This window comes from Apodemus sylvaticus, chromosome 22, assembly GCF_947179515.1.
Source record: "Apodemus sylvaticus chromosome 22, mApoSyl1.1, whole genome shotgun sequence".
Classification (NCBI taxonomy): domain Eukaryota; kingdom Metazoa; phylum Chordata; class Mammalia; order Rodentia; family Muridae; genus Apodemus; species Apodemus sylvaticus.
In genome coordinates, this window is record NC_067493.1 from 11,935,174 (window position 1) to 11,951,875 (window position 16,702).

The following is a 16,702-nucleotide window of genomic DNA, read 5'->3' on the forward strand; positions in this document are numbered from 1 at the left end:
GTGTTTCCTGAGTCCTAAGACAAGCGATTTTATAGAGACATCCCATTTATGAATGTGTGTTCAAAATTCTTTCACATCCTAAAAAATGTCTGCCTATGGGTTTTGAATTTGATCCGATCTACTACAGAAGGAAAACTCTCTGATGGTGGCTGATCAAGACCCTGATATTTAAGCAGAATGTATTTAACAGCTATTTTACTGCTTTGTAACCATATCAGAAGATAAATATATGATGCAATTCTACACAGTCTCCATATATATATATATATATATATATATATATATATATAATTCAAATATATACACACCCCAATATATATATAGGCAAATATATACACACAAATATATGTTGCATAAATATGCAAATATGTACACATTCTGTAAGAATTAATGAGATAAGAGGCCATGTGAATTTTAAGAGTCCAAGAAGTACTACAAAGGGTGTTTTGGAGACAGGAAATATAAAGAAAAAGCAATCAAATGACAATGTCAAAAATAAACAACCAAATAATTCTTAAAAGTGAAGCAGCAATCAGTACTTTGAAAGAAAAATGAGAGTAACCTTCATCAGCTGATGTAAAGAAATAATAATGTATATGTGTTTATATGTGCATGTTTGTATGTGTAATATTAAACTGAAATAATCTTTAGTACTCATATTTTCATAAAACTTATGATAAGACCCTTCATCTAGAGTAATTTATGTGTCCATCAAATTCACTGACCTTATTAGAGTAAAGGTCTTGTGTGGGACATTTCCATTAGTGATTTTACTCACTTAGAGAAACATTTTCATTTCATAATGAATTAGTTTCTTTCACATAAATTGACAGACACTTATATTGCAGGTAAAATCTGATCCCCATTTTCCTTTCCACAAAATGTTCCCTTCTTTGTATATTATCTGATATTTGTAACATCTTCCTAGTGTATTTTAAAGTGACTCCTAATCCAGTGCTTCTTTGCTGTCGTATCCAATATTTGTCAGTCTGCTACCACTCTGTTAACATTTAGTTTCACTTTTCAAATTAGTGCCTTTTACTGCATCAGCAAGCTATGATATTCTAAATCCCCAAAGAGACATTTTAAAATTAAAGTCATGACTTAGATTGTGTTGCTCTAAAAAAAATAACATGATCAAAAGAAACATGTAAGAAAATTATTTATTTTCTTATGTACCTTGGCCACAGTATATTGAATGTAGCCAAGCCATGAAATTTGATGCAGGCACTCCATGAATGCATGTGGAGTAGTGTTGATTTCTGGCTTCTTGTCCATGTTGTCTGCAGTCTTCTTTCTTAAAACTTTGAGAACAACTCACCTAGCTGGGGTACTGCCCACATTCACAACTGTCACCTTATATTAATTATTTATTAAGTACATGGCTTACGCCCAAACCACAGGTCAAATTGATGGTAGTCATTCCTCAATTGAGATTCCTTCTTCTCCATATATTCAGGATTGTGTACATATTTATGAAATCATTTTCCACTAAATTTTGCAAATTGGTATCACAATGGAGGATGCTGACCTATTTGCAAGTTCAAATTTTTTATTTCTTAAAATTTTTATATCATTAAGTACAATTTTGGTTAAGACAAAGAAAAATATGTTGAATATCATCTAACATTTTCCTACTATGAAACTTTCAATGAAGCAATTTATCTCTGTATTTCTTTACAAAATTTGAATTTGGTCTAACTAAAATAACATAACACTTTGGGACAAAGATACACCCTAGCAACCCTGCACTAGAAGCCAAGATGGAGAAGACCTCCACAACCACCATGATCTTCCCCCTGGTGCTGTGGTAGACAGGGAGGAAGGTGATCCAGACACTGCAGAACACCAGCATGCTGAAAGTTAGGAACTTGGCTTCATTGAATCTGTCAGGAAGGTTTCTAGCCAGGAAAGCCACAGTGAAGCTCCCCTGAGCCAAGGAACCCAAATATCCCAGGACAACATGGAAGGCAATGAGTGAGCCTTTGTTGCAAATAACGACAATCTTTCCATGTTCAGATTGTGTATCCCTGTCAATAAAGGGAGGAGATGTTACCAACCAGATGCCACAGAGAACAAGTTGGATCAGGGTACAAATGGGAATGACCAAGTTAGGTACCCCCGATGTCAGCATTCCTCTCATCCTCCTTCCTGGAGTAGTGAGCTTGAAAGCCATGACCACAGTTATTGTTTTGGCCAACACTGTAGAAACAGCGACTGTGAAAAACACTCCAAATGTGGTCTGCTGCAGGATGCAGGTGGCCTGGTTGGGATGTCCAAAAAAGAGCAATGAGCAGAGAAAACAGAAGACTAGTGAGATGAGCAGGATGTAGCTGAGAATGAGATTATTTGCCTTCACAATAGGAGTATCCTTGTACTTCACAAAAGTGATGAGTACTAGAATTGTGAAGGCCGAGAAGGATAGAGCAGTGGAACTTAGAGCCATCCCCAGTGGATCTTCATAAGACAGAAATGACACAGCTCTTTGGAGGCAGTGGGTTTGCTCCAAGTTGGCATACTTATCATCTGGACACCTCACACACTGTTCAATATCTGCTGGCAAAAAACAATAAAACCTTATAAGATATCACAATTGTTTAGTTAATAATTATGTATTTCTATTATTCAGAGGATATATCAATAAATATTTAGGTATTGAGCATCTCATCCATTCATTCTTACTGCAGAGACCGCTGAATTAAGATTGTTCTCTATTAACCTGTCTTGTGATGAAATAAAACACCATGACAGAAAATGGAATGGAAAAATATGTATTAAACAAAAAGAACAAAAATATGATAAATAATAATATGCATGATCAAAGATTTTTTCAATCTTCAAACCATAAATTCACTATTCACAGACAAGGGTAGTATGAATATATAGTTATTGATCTCAGTTGAAGAAATGCTTTAAGTACTTTTTTTGCTTTTCGAGTGTGCTATTTTTCTGTATCTCCTATAGAAACCAGAACATGCAGTTCCTCATGCAAGTATTATTTGCCAAAAGGAATATTTTCATTCTTGATGCTCTATGCCTTATAGTTTGTCTTTAAAAACTGGTACACATGTATGTCCTCCTAAATATTTTCTGCATAGTATAAAATCAGTAGGCCACATATTGTGAGAGAACAATTTATTGTTTTTAGAAGATACTGCAAGTTATTTGCTAGGTCCAAAAGAAGTTGCCATTATTTAACTGATTAAGTTCTGAAACATGGAGATTTTAGAACTTCATGTTCCACGTAGGTCCTACCATAGTTCTAATTTGGAAGGAGAATGATTCAAAATCAGCATTTCTTTCTGCATGCAAGCATGTACCTGTTTCATTGGAAACCTCATTTTCTGGGCACTGAACACAATCAAAGCAGCAGTCTGCTGTTTCTTTCTGATGAATTTTCCTAAATCCAGCAGTACATGGCACACTACACAAGGAGGAGGGAACCTGAGGCAATATATAAATATTATATAATGTGTGTGAGAGAGAGCATGTGTGTCTGTGTGTGTGGTTCATTTGTACATAATATGTATAATATCCCATAGATTTTTTATATGGGTCATTAACAGATATGGCTGTAAATACTCCTCTGTTAATCAGTATTTCTTAACAATTTCAGTCCCATTATTATTTTGTATTTTCCTACAGTACACCAAATGTCATACAATATTTTCTACATCATATATTATATATGTGACATTCAAGTTGTAGCAATTTAAATCTTTTACTTTCTAAACTGATAAATCCAAAAGGTAGTCGGGCGGTGGTGGCGCACGCCTTTAATCCCAGCACTTGGGAGGCAGAGGCAGGCGGATTTCTAAGTTTGAGGCCAGCCTGGTCTACAGAGTGAGTTCCAGGACAGCCAGGACTATACAGAGAAACCCTGTCTCGAAAAACGAAAAAAATAAAAATAAAAATAAATAAATAAATAAATAAATAAATAAATAAATAAATAAATAAATCCAAAAGGAATGCTTCTGTGGTATCAGTTTCCTTTTCTCATGATTTATAATTAAAAAAATAAAATCAGAATACTGAGGTTTGAGGAGAAAGAATGTAGGGTAAATCAAGAAAAAGTTCATGGATTAATATGAACAAAATATGTTATATAAGACTGTCCTAAAATTAATGAAGCTTAAAATGATAACTATACAATAACACTCTCTTATCCCTCCTCCCACCTTTCCCTGCTGTTATGAGACTCATCACTCTAGCATAACCCTATCCTGGGGCATTGAGCCTGCACAGGAGCAAGGGTCTCCCTTCCCACTGATGCCAGATAAGGCAATACCTCACAGAAGAAGGGACACTGGGAAGTAGGATAACATGTGAAATGTAAATAAATGAATTAACCAATAAATATACATAAATAAAAAGAAACCTTGAAAACCTTGAATCTGGAGAAAGATTTCTGTTAATGAATAGATGCTATATTTAATTAGGCTATAAATATGTTGTTACGGAATTAGAAAATTCCATGGTATACTTATAGTTTCAAATTTTTCTATATATATAGATATAGATACATTTAATAAATACATTCCTGTAGCATGTGTAGAATCAGCATATGGGTGCAACTGAACATGGAATCCAATCCAGAGGGCTTTTATCTTTATGATGAGATTTACATGGAGTTGAGAGGTATCAGATTTTGGTGCTAGTAACTGAGCATGGTCTTTTGCAAGAGTAGCAATTTTGTTTTAACCACAGAGATAAAACCTTTCAGTGCCTCATATTTAAAAATGTAGATATCTTGAAAACAAATAATATTTGTGGTATACGCACCAAATTTCCCCCTGTCGCCCACTCCATGTCTTCAAATATATGAAGTTGTTGCATCTGTGGAAAACACGGAAAATAGCTTCCTATTTTCACTTTTAATCCAAGGCCTTGTGGAAAATTCCAAATGATGAAAATGCTGTACTCTGCACACTGATTTTCCCTATGGCTCATGTTCACCAGTTCTCCAACAGGATTAGTAAACACCCTGGTCTTCAGCAAGGAAGACACCTAAATGAGATTCATCATTAGATGCTTACATATGTATATCAATAAGCAGAAAGCAAAATTGAGAATGTTCCCTAATTCCTTAATGTGTTTCACAAACACAGCTATATTGAAGTAATCCTGTGGAGTCCAATAGAATATACCTCATCGATACTGAAAATTTATAAAATGTTCCATGTTATTGTTTGGTGGTAAAATGTGCTAGAAAAATGCTTAGCATATTGCAAGTAACATGGTGTTTGTGAATGTGTGTGTGTGTGCGTGTGTTCATATTACTCCAAAATACTTTTTTGAAAATGTAGCCACTTATGTGCAAATGAAGGGGAATTCTGAATGTGTGAAAATAAAGAATGTCTGTTGGTCTTTAATGTACAGACAATAAAAAATATGTGATAAACTGTAACTTAATAACATATGTAATCTTAATCATTTTTAGTTTTGTTAATCATTGTTAATTTAAATGAGTAACTATTAGTTACAGCAAATGTACTGATTGACATATTACTCTTTAGAAAATTATTCTAGTCTAGTCATCACTTAAGGCTTTTATTATAAAACCGTTGGCTCCTATTTTAACTTTTAAAATAATTTGGTGAAATGTTGAGATATGTGTTCACAAATCTTACTGATATCATCAAAAATTGTTTCCTATTAAATTTTTTCCTTGAGCATTATTAATGTTCATTATTGTAAAATATTAATTAAGGGGTTTTGCAGTGTAGAAATCTGTCCACCGAGAGAATAATCTCTTACAAATGTACAAGTGTTTGTCTGGATCCACTTTAAAGTTCATATTGATATATCTAAGCAAAATGAAATGTAAGAAACTTCACCTGCTGACAGTCAGTAAATATTCCTTTGTATCCTGTTGGTATCTGAGCCTCTACTTGTTGAAGAATCATTTCATGGTAGGTGTGGGCCACAGCATACACAGCATTATACAAATTGTAACCTTCTTCACTCAGGGCCATGTCATATTTGTGCAGTGCTGTCCATTCCAATATATTGTTAAATTTAAAATGTTCCATTTTAGTGCTATCCTTAGAGATTGAACAATTAAAATAATTCCACCCCAATATAGAGTCAGAAATGTTTACTGGATATTTGCCAGTGTCCGCAGTTTGCAGAAAATTCTGAAATTTTGCAATCTGACCTCTGTGGTGTGCAAAAGTGACAATACCATGAAAGAAATCAAGGCTGAATTCCTTTTTATTTGTGATAACATCCCATTGTGAATTTGTGATCCAGATTCTCCGAGCACATAAATATTCCCACCTTCTAAAGCTGACTTCTAAAGTGGAGTTCATTTCACCATAAATGATAACAACCTTTGCTGAAGATGTCATAATTTGTTTATCATATATCGTAGCCTTTGTTATGTATGTCTGCATGGTTTCTGGGATCACATTCACAAAAGCTAAACAGATCCCATACCTTTGCATTTCTTCTCTTAAATCCGAGAGAAACTGAATTCCCTGGTCATCATCTGAGATGACCACGCCTATCCAAGTCCATCTAAAATGAAGCAGCAAGGAGACCATGCCATGGGACAAATGTGTGTCCTTGGTGGCTATCTGATGGACATAGGGCAACTGGTCATAGTCACTCAGGTTAGGATTAAATGGTCCAAAGAAAACCTAAAGAATGTAGAAGAGAGGTTGAAACATCCACATGAGGAATATGATATTTAGGATATTTGAACTCATATATAAGTAACACTACTCACGTTCCAGAAATCCTATTAAAGATAGTAAGATTATAGCAGAGATATCATGTAATATTCTTTTTCAATTCTAGACTATTTCTAACAAATCTGAATGTCCTAGAGAAAAATTTTGCCTGTTTGCCCAGAATATCTATGATCTGGTTATTTATTTGTTATATCTATATAAATAATTATTAATGTGTAATTATTATATATATTATCATGTGGTGTGTGTCTGTGTGTGTGTGTGTGTGTGTGTGTCTTTGTGTGTGTATCATGTAGCAATGCACTCATAAAGCATGCTGTCCAGGTTTTTCCTCTAAGGACATGTAAATAGAATTTAAAAGTTAACTCATTCAGTGCCACACATTCTTACCTTTGGATTCCTGGAATTAATCGCTAGTTTTAAGGTTGTTTTCCATGATGGTCCTGTAAGGCCTACATCACAAAAACCCTCTTCACAGTTATAATTAATAAAAGCCTCACTTTGTTTTATTTGCATAGAATGTATAAAGTCAAGAACTCTCAATGTATCTTGACACTGGCCAAAAACGATGGAGAATATCAAAGTCATGTTGGGTAAAAGATAAGGATTTTTGTTAATCTCATCAGTAGCAAAAAACATTACAAGAAAAAATTCATGTTTTCTTGTGCGTGTTCTAAAATAAAGAATAATGATTATTAAGGGAAATGTTTGATATATAAAATTTCAATAACAATAAATGTAATCTGAGACATGCTAAATTTAGGTCTAAATATTTTGAAATAAGTCTCATAAATTAGAGATCCAAAGAGCTGTATACAATGTAATAATCCATAGACATAGGACACTATGATAAGATACATTTTTTATTCGTGAAAATCAATAAAGATTGTTTTATCTCAGAATGTCATCCTTATATTAGATATTAGTCTTGTTGAGTAAGATTTTTCTAAAATAACCTGGGAGTTGTAATTCCACTGTTAAATAAAAAAAATTGCATGACTTAAACCACATGTGAACAACATAACACCCTCTTAATTTTTATTATTTAAATGCATTTTATACATCAAACATAAATGTATTGAATCTTTTGAAAATCAAGTCCTCTTCCAGGTACCATCTGCACATGGGAGCTGGGCCTGTCACACATCCCTCTATGCACTGGCACTACAAGGTGAGAGCTGGTCTCCAGGAAGTGCTCTGACTCCTGGGCTTTGAAGTGAGACTGGCATTTTCTGTCCTGTGACTGTCCAAGACAGAGCACATAGGGCACAGGAATGGCAGAGCAGCTATGACAGGGTTCTTCCAGCTGCTAGGGCTGTCCCATAACCTTCAGTGAATGGGTCCTACCAAGGAAGAGCAGGTCTTCTGGGAGTCGTGACAGAGGCTTACAGGCACACAGGAGGGAGCAGCTCCAGCCAGACACAGCAAGATAAACTAAGACCAGAGATAATCATATGGCAAAAGGCAAGTGCAAAAACCATAGCAACAGAAGCCAAGGATACATGGCATCATCAGAACCCAGTTCTCCAGAACAGCAAGTCCTGGATACGGCACAACACTATGGAAAAACCATTCTCAGTTTTAAAATCACATCTCATGATGCAGATAGAGGACTTCAAGAAGAACACAAGTAACTCCCTTAAAGAAATACAGGAGAACACAGGTAAACAGGTAGATACCCTTAAAAATGAAACACAAAAATCCCTTAAAGAATTACAGGAAAACAAAACTAACAGCTAAAGGTATAGAACAAAACCACCAAAGATCTAAAAATGGAAGTAGAAACAAAGAAATCACAAATGGAAACAATTCTTGAGATAGAAAACCTAGGAAAGAGATTGGGAGTCATAGGTGCATCACCAACAGAATACAAGGGATAGAAGACAGAATCAGAGTTACAGAAGATACCATAGAAAATATTGACACAACAATCAAAGAAAATGCAAAATGCAAAAAAAGGTCCTAACCCAAATAATCCAGGAAATCCAGAACACAATGAAAAGACCAAACCTATGGATTATAGGTATAGAAGAGTATGAAGATTTCCAGGTTTAAGTGCCATTAAATATATTCAGCGAAATTATAGAAGAAAATTTCTCTAAGCTAAAGAAAGAGATGCTCATGAATGTACAAGAAGCCTACAGAACTCCAAATAAACTGGACCAGAAGAGAAATTCCTCCCATCAATAATATTCAGAACACCAAATGCACAAAATAAAGAATATTAAAAGCAGTCAGGGAAAAGAGTCAAGATATATATATATGAATTACCCAAGACTTCTCACCAGAGTGTATGAAAACTAGAAGGTGCTGAGCACATCTCATACAGATCCTTAGAGAACACAAATGTCAGCCCAGGCTACTGTACCCCAAAAAACACTCAATTACCATAGATGGAGAAAACAAGATATTCCATTTCAAAACCAATTTCTCACAATACCTGTCCACAAATCTAGCCCTTCAAAGGATAATAAATGGAAAACTCCAACAAAAAAGAAAACTACACTCTAGAAAAAGCATGGCAATAACTTTTATTAACAAATTAAAAAGAAGATCATCTCATAAACATAATTCTACACCCAATAACTAAAATAACAGGGAGCAATAACCACTCTTCCTTAATAACTTTTAATATCATTGCATTCAATTCACCAATAAAAGACATAGAATAACAGACTGGATATGTAAACAGGACCCAGAATTTTGCTGCTTACATGAAATTCACCTCAGGCACAAAGACAGACACTAGCTCAGAGTAAGAGCTGGGAAACAATTGTCCAAGCAAATTGTCCCAAGAAACAAACTGCAGTTGTCATTTTAATATCAATTAAAATCAACATTCAACTTAAAGTTATCAAAAAGAAGGTAAGAAACTTCATACTCATCAGATGGTAAACCTACCAAGAACTCTCATTTCTGAACTTCTACACTCCAACTTCAATTATCAGATCTCCATGGACTAAGGCTGGTCTTCATAACAACAACAACAACAACAACAAAAATAGAAATCCCACATACATGTGGAGGATAAAGAACCCTCCACTCAACGACAACTTGATCATGGAAGAAATAAAGAAATTAAAATCTTTTTTAGGATTTAACGAAAATAAAGTCAGAAAACACCCAATATTATAGGACAAAATGAATGCATTGCTAAGCAGAAAACTCATAGCTCTGAGAACCTCCAATAAAAAACTGGAGAGAGCATACACTACTCATGTAAGTCGCCTGAAAGCTCTAGAACAAAAAGAAGCAAATACAGCAAAGAGGAGTAGATGGCTGAAAATAATCAAACTCAGGGCTGAAATCAACAAAATAGAAACAAAAGGAACTAAGTATAGACAGAATCAACAAAATCAGGAGCTGGTTCTTGGAGAAAAACAACAAAATAGATAAATCCTTAGACACACTTACCAGAGGGCACAGAGACAGCATCCAAATCAGCAAAATCAGAAATTAAAAGTGAGACATAGCAATAGAAAGTAAAGAAATCCAAAAAATTCATCAGGTCCTACCACAAAAGCATATACTCGATGAAACTGGAAAATCTGGATGAAATGGACAATTTCCTAGACAGATAGCAGGTAGTCAACTTAAGTCAGGATCTGATAAACCATCTAAACAGTACCATAACTTCTAAAAAAATATAAGCAGCCACTAAAAAGCTCTCAATCAAAAATGCCCAGGAACAGATGGGTTTAATTCAGAGTTCCATCAGACCTTCAAAGAATACCTAACACCAATACTCTTCAAAATATTCCACAAAATAGAAGCAGAAGGAACACTACCCAAATCCTTCTATGAAGCCACAATTATTCTGATAATTAGACCCCACAAGAACCCAACAAAGAAATAGAACCTCCAAGCAATTTCTCTGATGAAAGCTGATGCAAAATTACTCAATATAATTCTCGCAAACCGAATCCAAGAACACATCAAAATGATAAACCATCATGATCAATTAAGCTTCATCCCAGGGATACAGGGAAGGTGCCATATATGGAAATCCGTCAGTGTTATCCACTATATAAACAAATGCTAATTTAAAGCACAGAGAGACAAATTATCAATAATTTTCCCATGGTGTTTGTAGAATATGATTTTTATATTTCCAACTGTTAATATTTAACAAACAGAATCGTTATTTTAAGATATATTTAAATTTGCTTATCAATTCCAAAATATAAAAAATGATACAATATACCACATAACTAGAATATTATCCTTTAGGCTCTTTTACATATCTATTTAATATTACTTTTTAGTTTATTGTTACTATGTCAATTTTGTAAGCATTTGTCAGATTTCTCTTAATTCAACAGTGTTTCTAATTCTCTGAGATCCTTTAAGTGATATCTGAGAACAGAATTCTTCTCTCCATATGAAATTTGCTCATCCACCCCAGTACAGTTGGCAGTTCAGGTTTTTTTTTAATATTATCAATTACCTAACATCAGGAGTATATACACCAAACATGCTCATGTGCTGAAGTTTGCATTTTTCAATTGAGAGTTTGGATCAAAGTTTTCTTTCTAAATCTGAAAGGTATTGACAAAGTTTATATATTTGTAATTTTAAATCTTAATATGCCTTAAAAATTGTCAAAAATGAGAATTTCCTGTATTTTTCAATGACGTGGGGATAATACAGACTACATCGGAAATGAAATTCCTACTGATCTAACATAGAAGTATAATAAGGTGAAGCCAATATCACATCAAAGTATATATAGTGTATTGAGGCGAACAACTGGAAAACATTCTATAAATCCCAAAGGCATGAAAATTGAATATGAGATGAGATGACTGTTAGAGACAGAAATGTACAGAAAACCTCAGTTCATAAAAGTACAATGTCCCAGGCACATTGATTAGCTAAAAGGTTCGTGATTTCAACACACCTTCCCTCATGATCTGCAGGCACAAATGACAACATCGTACTACTGGGATCTTAGAACTATGTAGACACAATAAGTACAGCTTCTTATCCACAAGAAGAACATTTATTCTCTTAGATTTTCCCTAATGTGATATTTATTCAATTATTAATAGAAATTTTATTGAATATCTATTTGATACTGATAGTAAGACTAATATGTGACTGGACATTTGCATGATTGGACCAAATGATTATTCTGGTAACAGAATATGAAGCCTGGCAGTCTTTTTCCACATTCAGTATCAATTCCAGAAGGAAAGGTGGGGCTAATTTAAAGATTATATTAAAAAGCAAAGTACATGTACATTTACATGTATATAAGAAATATTATACATGTTATCAGGAACAATTGACCCACACATCCACAAGTATTTCAATATATAAATGAATATTCAACATTTAGAGACCAAAATTAGATAACATTTTTAGGAAGGCATTTAGATGAATGCTCATAGAGGAATTGTTGGCAGACAATTGTATATATGCAGTTATGCAGTCTCTTCATATTGAGCTCTTGTTAAAGGCGGAAATTATAATTTCAAGGCGGATGAAAAGGCATTTTTGACATATGATATCCAAAAAGAGTCAACGGATAGAATCCACTCTCTGTCATTGCCTAGGTTTGTGAACTGGAGACCAACTTAGTAAAGCTAAACTAAACTGTGACACATTTGAAAATATTAAAATAGTGACTGATGTAATCATTAATTGTCAGTGGCTCATCAAGTTACAGGAGGAAGAACAAGACAGAACCCCAAAATTTGAGTACATAACTACATATTAATAATTCATATCACTGAAACAGGAAACAAAGTTAATGACTTACCTAAAACCAAAAGTTTCATTATACAAATCATCTTCAACAGGTCCCTCTATTGCAAAAATGGAAAAACCACAGTCACTTCTCAAATCTCCGTTGTTATCTTCACTATTCTTTATCCTCCAAAAGCAAATGGGTTCAATCAAACAACACAAAGTGAGAGAAAACTTCAGGAGCCAAAAGAAAATATTAAAAGAACAAAGATTCTTCATGTCTGCAATAATCTAAGATGCAGTTGTGAAATCCATTTCCTATGCACACAATCATCACCCCCTACACACATCCACACACACATTTATACCTATTTGTCTGTTTTAAGTCTACTGCCCTCTGGAGGACCATTTAATTATATTCAACATTTCCCTTCAATTTGTCCTATGTCATGTTCCCTGGATACATTCCCTGGCCTCAAGCTCTACATCTGAGGTCTAAAAACTTGATGAAAACATTTATGAAAACTTGTTTTGGAGATCATGCTCTCCATCCTCCAGTATAATGATTTCATTCACATGCATGGAATAATTCCCAAGGACAATCTTCTTTTGGACAGCTTTGACCAGACCATGTGTCAACAGCCATACGTACGGAAACAATAGATTTCATCAGAATTTCCATAGGAAGACAAAAGTGGAGAAAGTCATAAATGTTGTATATCATTCAGAAGTTCACTTTAATATAGGACATTATAGCTTCTATTGTCTAGAGGAGGGAAGGGAAGTCTCACAGGCAACACTGAGTATGGAGTTGAGCATTATCTCTGTTGTTCATATACTATTGTGTGCTTATGTTTACAAAATCTTTTCAAACACCCTGTGATTCTTGTTACCTGGAGAACATATCCTTCTGCTAAATCCAATAATGCCTGGATTACTACAGATTCAAAATTCATCCTGTTTAATATCAGTACCTGTGCAGACAATTGATGATATAAAATGCTGATCTCAGCTGGGCAGTGGTGGCTCATGCCTGTAATCCCAGCATTCTGGGAGGCAGGGGCAGGCAGATATCTGAGTTCGAGAATGGTCTACAGAGTGAGTTCCAGAACAGCCAGGGCTATACAGAGAAACCCTGTCTAGAAAAAAACAAATCCCCCCAAAATAAACATAATAATAAAATGCTGATCTCTTGGCTGACAATCAGTCCCTGGCAGTCAATGACATTTGATGAAACATTGCTGATTGATGAATGAGAAGAATTTCAAACATTTTACTCACAGGAATGAAATAATTTAGGTGTCATTTATGAGAGAGAATTTTATTGCTAATATTGGTATATAAATCCTATTTTCCATTCATGTCTAGTTGGTATTTGTTTTAAAACAGTACTGTCTTCAATTAAATTAAAACAAGACAGATGTATGTCTGTTATGCATATATACAGTTATGTATGTATGTAACTTGGTTAGATTAAAATGAGTGAAACAAATGGAGCATTATATTTGATTTGTAATTTTTTGAACTACCTTATGTTTTTTCCCCATAATATCAACAGTGAGTGCGATGGACTATCTTTTTCTTCTTATTCTTTTTTAAATGCATTCTTTAATCTCTTTTTACAGTCCAGTTTTTATTCCCCTCATGATACACCCTTGACTGTTCCATATTCCACACCTCCCCTGCAACAACCCATTGCCAAGAGGATTTCCCCAACCACCACCCCAACAGACATGCCCACACACTGGGGCCCCAAGTCTCTTGATGAATAAGCACAACTTCCGTGATTGTCTTCAGACCCAACAGTCCTCTGCTGTATGGTATTGTGGTCCTCATATCCACTGTTGAATGCTGGCTGGTTGGTGGCTCAATTTCCGAGTGATCATATGGATACTGGTTAATTGAACCTGCTGGTCTTCCTATGGATTCACCCTTGTCCTCAGTTTCCTCCAGCTTTTCCCTTATTCAACCACAGTGGTCACCTGCTTCTTTCTATTGGTTGGGTACAAAACTTAACATTGCTACAAGAAAATGAGTATCACCAATTTTACTATGGACTATTTGTCAAAAGTGTCTTCTGACACTCAAGGCACTATCTTGAAAGTCAAATCTTTTAAAAATCAGAAAGCAAGTCATATCTTTCTGACATACAGTGGTACAGAACACCCCTTCCTCTTCAATTAAATAGGAATGTGCACTACTTTTTCAACCACATGCCAAGCCTGCCAGGAGATAAATTAGGCATTTCATAGATCTACCACACTATTTGTTATCCTACATGCAGTTTACACAGCTGCCCATAACGCTGTACAAACACCAGAGGCAGCTTACTCTCTCTCCTGACTATGTCTCCTGGTGGATTGCTAAAATAATATCTTTCTGACTGCCACTTCTCTCACTTTTCAACATTAGCAAGTATTCCCTCTTGAACATACCCACCAAACATGTCAGTAAAATGGGCAAAACGCAACCAACATTCAGTGAAAATAAAGGCAGCAAACACTAACCCAGTAATAAAATTACCACCCAAACAAGACAAACCCAGAGACCAGTATCTAGACCAGTTGTCACCACAAACCCAGCGACCCCCATAGGGGTATAATGAGGATAAGCCAAGGAAATTTGTTACTAAGAATCCAAGGTGTCCTCTTACAGCAGGTCCTCAAAAAGTAAAACATGTAAGAGATCTGATACAAAACAGGTTGTTTTGTGGAAAGGACAGGAGTGAGAATCTGGAGAATACAATAGGACCTGCAGACTGGAACACATATAGGGAGCAGAGAGAGTGGGATGGAAGTAGAGAAAGACTATAGAGGGGGCTTGTGTAGAGAACAGAAGCAGGGAACAAATATAGAGAGCAGCTGAAGCTAGTGCTCCATGTGTATAAAGCGCACCTGACAACAGGAGCAGTTGATGGAGGCAGGTAATGATTTAAGCATATGCTAAGACCCCGAGAGCAGGCCATTGAAATTGCCTGCATGTTGTCCACTACTGCGGCCAGGTTTACATACCAAACAGGAAAGGAAGATGAATAGAATAAATGGATTTATTAGTCAAAAAAATGTTTGGAGTCTAAAATTTTCCTGGCATGAAATAACCATGAACACTGCAACATATCAAAAGCAAATACTACATTTGATGGTACTAGAAGACTAATATCAGCTCAAAGGACCAGGGAGTAGTTTTAATGAAATCCTAAATGAATAATTTCTAAACTAAAACTATGATTCTTATTAAGGTATAAGATGCATCCAAAATACCAAATAGATTGGAACAAAAAAAAAGTCTCCTTGCCACACAATATTCAAAACACTATACATGTAAAGAAATAGAAATAGTGTATAAAAAAAAAACAAACCAAATACCAGTCACATGTTAAAATAGACCTATTAGATTCATATCAGTCCTTTCAGTGTGTAGTGTAAAACAAAAATGTTTTGGAAACATTCTGCAGAATAAAAAAGAAGCAGCCATGATATTTCTAAATTCAAACCAATGCTCCAAATGATTTGGGAAGATTCAGCCATGATAGGGAAGATATTCAGATGTCACAGCCTGATTAAGCAAGTAAAAAGCAGCCCTAGAAACCTCACAGATAGTCATATCTAGCTAATGTTTCCCATCTAACCCATGATAGAAGCCTCCACCCCAACACCCACTGCTCAGCCACCTGTTCCTCCCCATTGTGGGCAGATATCCTGTTGTTACCATGTCTGGATTTCAGAGCTTCCCTGAGGTTCCCTCACAGCATAACAGGGAACAGCAGATTTCAGAGCAGGAAACAGTGAACTATTCTGGCCTGCACAGCCACAGTGAATTTGCAGAAAGGTACCCAGAACATCCCACCTCTTTCTTTGATTGATAGGTCTGCCTGGACATCTGGACTAGCCAGTAAGCCTTACCACTCTTCAAGGTTAAAGTGTGCTTCTAGTCCAGGGCCAAACTGTTTCCAGATCTTGGGAATGGTTTGCACTCTCTTTGTATTTGTGCCTGCCATGCAAGAGGGATTTCACACCAACCAGCCCTATGGGAGGACCCCACTATTCCACCTCAAGCTATTCAGCTGCCTGCTCCTCCGCTTATGAGCAATGACGCTGCACTTACCAGGACCTAAATTCAGACTTTGCTTGAGCTTTCCTCAGAGCACTTGTCTTCCTCTTCCTGTAATCAAGGTGAATAGCTTGCACAGCCCATTCCTCAGGTGCAGTGGATCTGTCAATCTGACCCACATGGGGAAGGGTGCCCAAGCTATTAACTTTAAAGAGCGACTTTAGGAAACAAGAGTTTTGTATTCTGGCTTCATGCTGGAATCAGGA

The 16,702-nt window shown here is 35.5% G+C and overlaps 2 protein-coding genes across 6 annotated transcripts in view; both read right to left on the reverse strand.

Moving 5' to 3' along the window:
• LOC127673329 (zinc finger protein 431-like) overlaps window positions 1–16,702 on the reverse strand; it is a 73,848-nt gene that overhangs the window by 24,204 nt on the left and 32,942 nt on the right. The window lies entirely within an intron of this gene.
• On the reverse strand, window positions 1,649–12,665 carry LOC127673325 (vomeronasal type-2 receptor 116-like). Of its 5 annotated transcripts, XM_052168955.1 has the most exons (7): window positions 12,457–12,665; window positions 12,295–12,309; window positions 7,086–7,356; window positions 5,838–6,641; window positions 4,783–5,007; window positions 3,321–3,444; window positions 1,649–2,556 (listed from the first exon to the last, which is right to left on the reverse strand). In XM_052168955.1, the coding sequence occupies exons 1-7, from the start codon at window positions 12,663–12,665 to the stop codon at window positions 1,649–1,651; spliced, it is 2,556 nt and encodes an 851-aa protein (XP_052024915.1). The 5 variants fall into 5 exon arrangements, with proteins under 5 accessions (XP_052024915.1, XP_052024912.1, XP_052024914.1 ...); XM_052168952.1 differs by lacking the exon at window positions 12,295–12,309 and having other exon boundaries at window positions 1,649–2,553; window positions 3,321–3,453; window positions 4,786–5,007; window positions 7,086–7,368; window positions 12,460–12,665; XM_052168954.1 differs by lacking the exon at window positions 12,295–12,309 and having other exon boundaries at window positions 1,649–2,553; window positions 7,086–7,368; window positions 12,460–12,665.

Excerpts from the sequence above, each read along its gene's own strand:
- LOC127673325 (XM_052168955.1), bottom strand. The coding sequence starts at position 12,665 with ATGAAGAATCTTTGTTCTTTTAATATTTTCTTTTGGCTCCTGAAGTTT. Across the intron at positions 6,642-7,085 it reads TTAATTCCAGGAATCCAAAG|GTTTTCTTTGGACCATTTAA; the intron begins GTAAGAATGTGT and ends TACATTCTTTAG. Across the intron at positions 5,008-5,837 it reads TATTTACTGACTGTCAGCAG|GTGTCTTCCTTGCTGAAGAC; the intron begins GTGAAGTTTCTT and ends AATCTCATTTAG.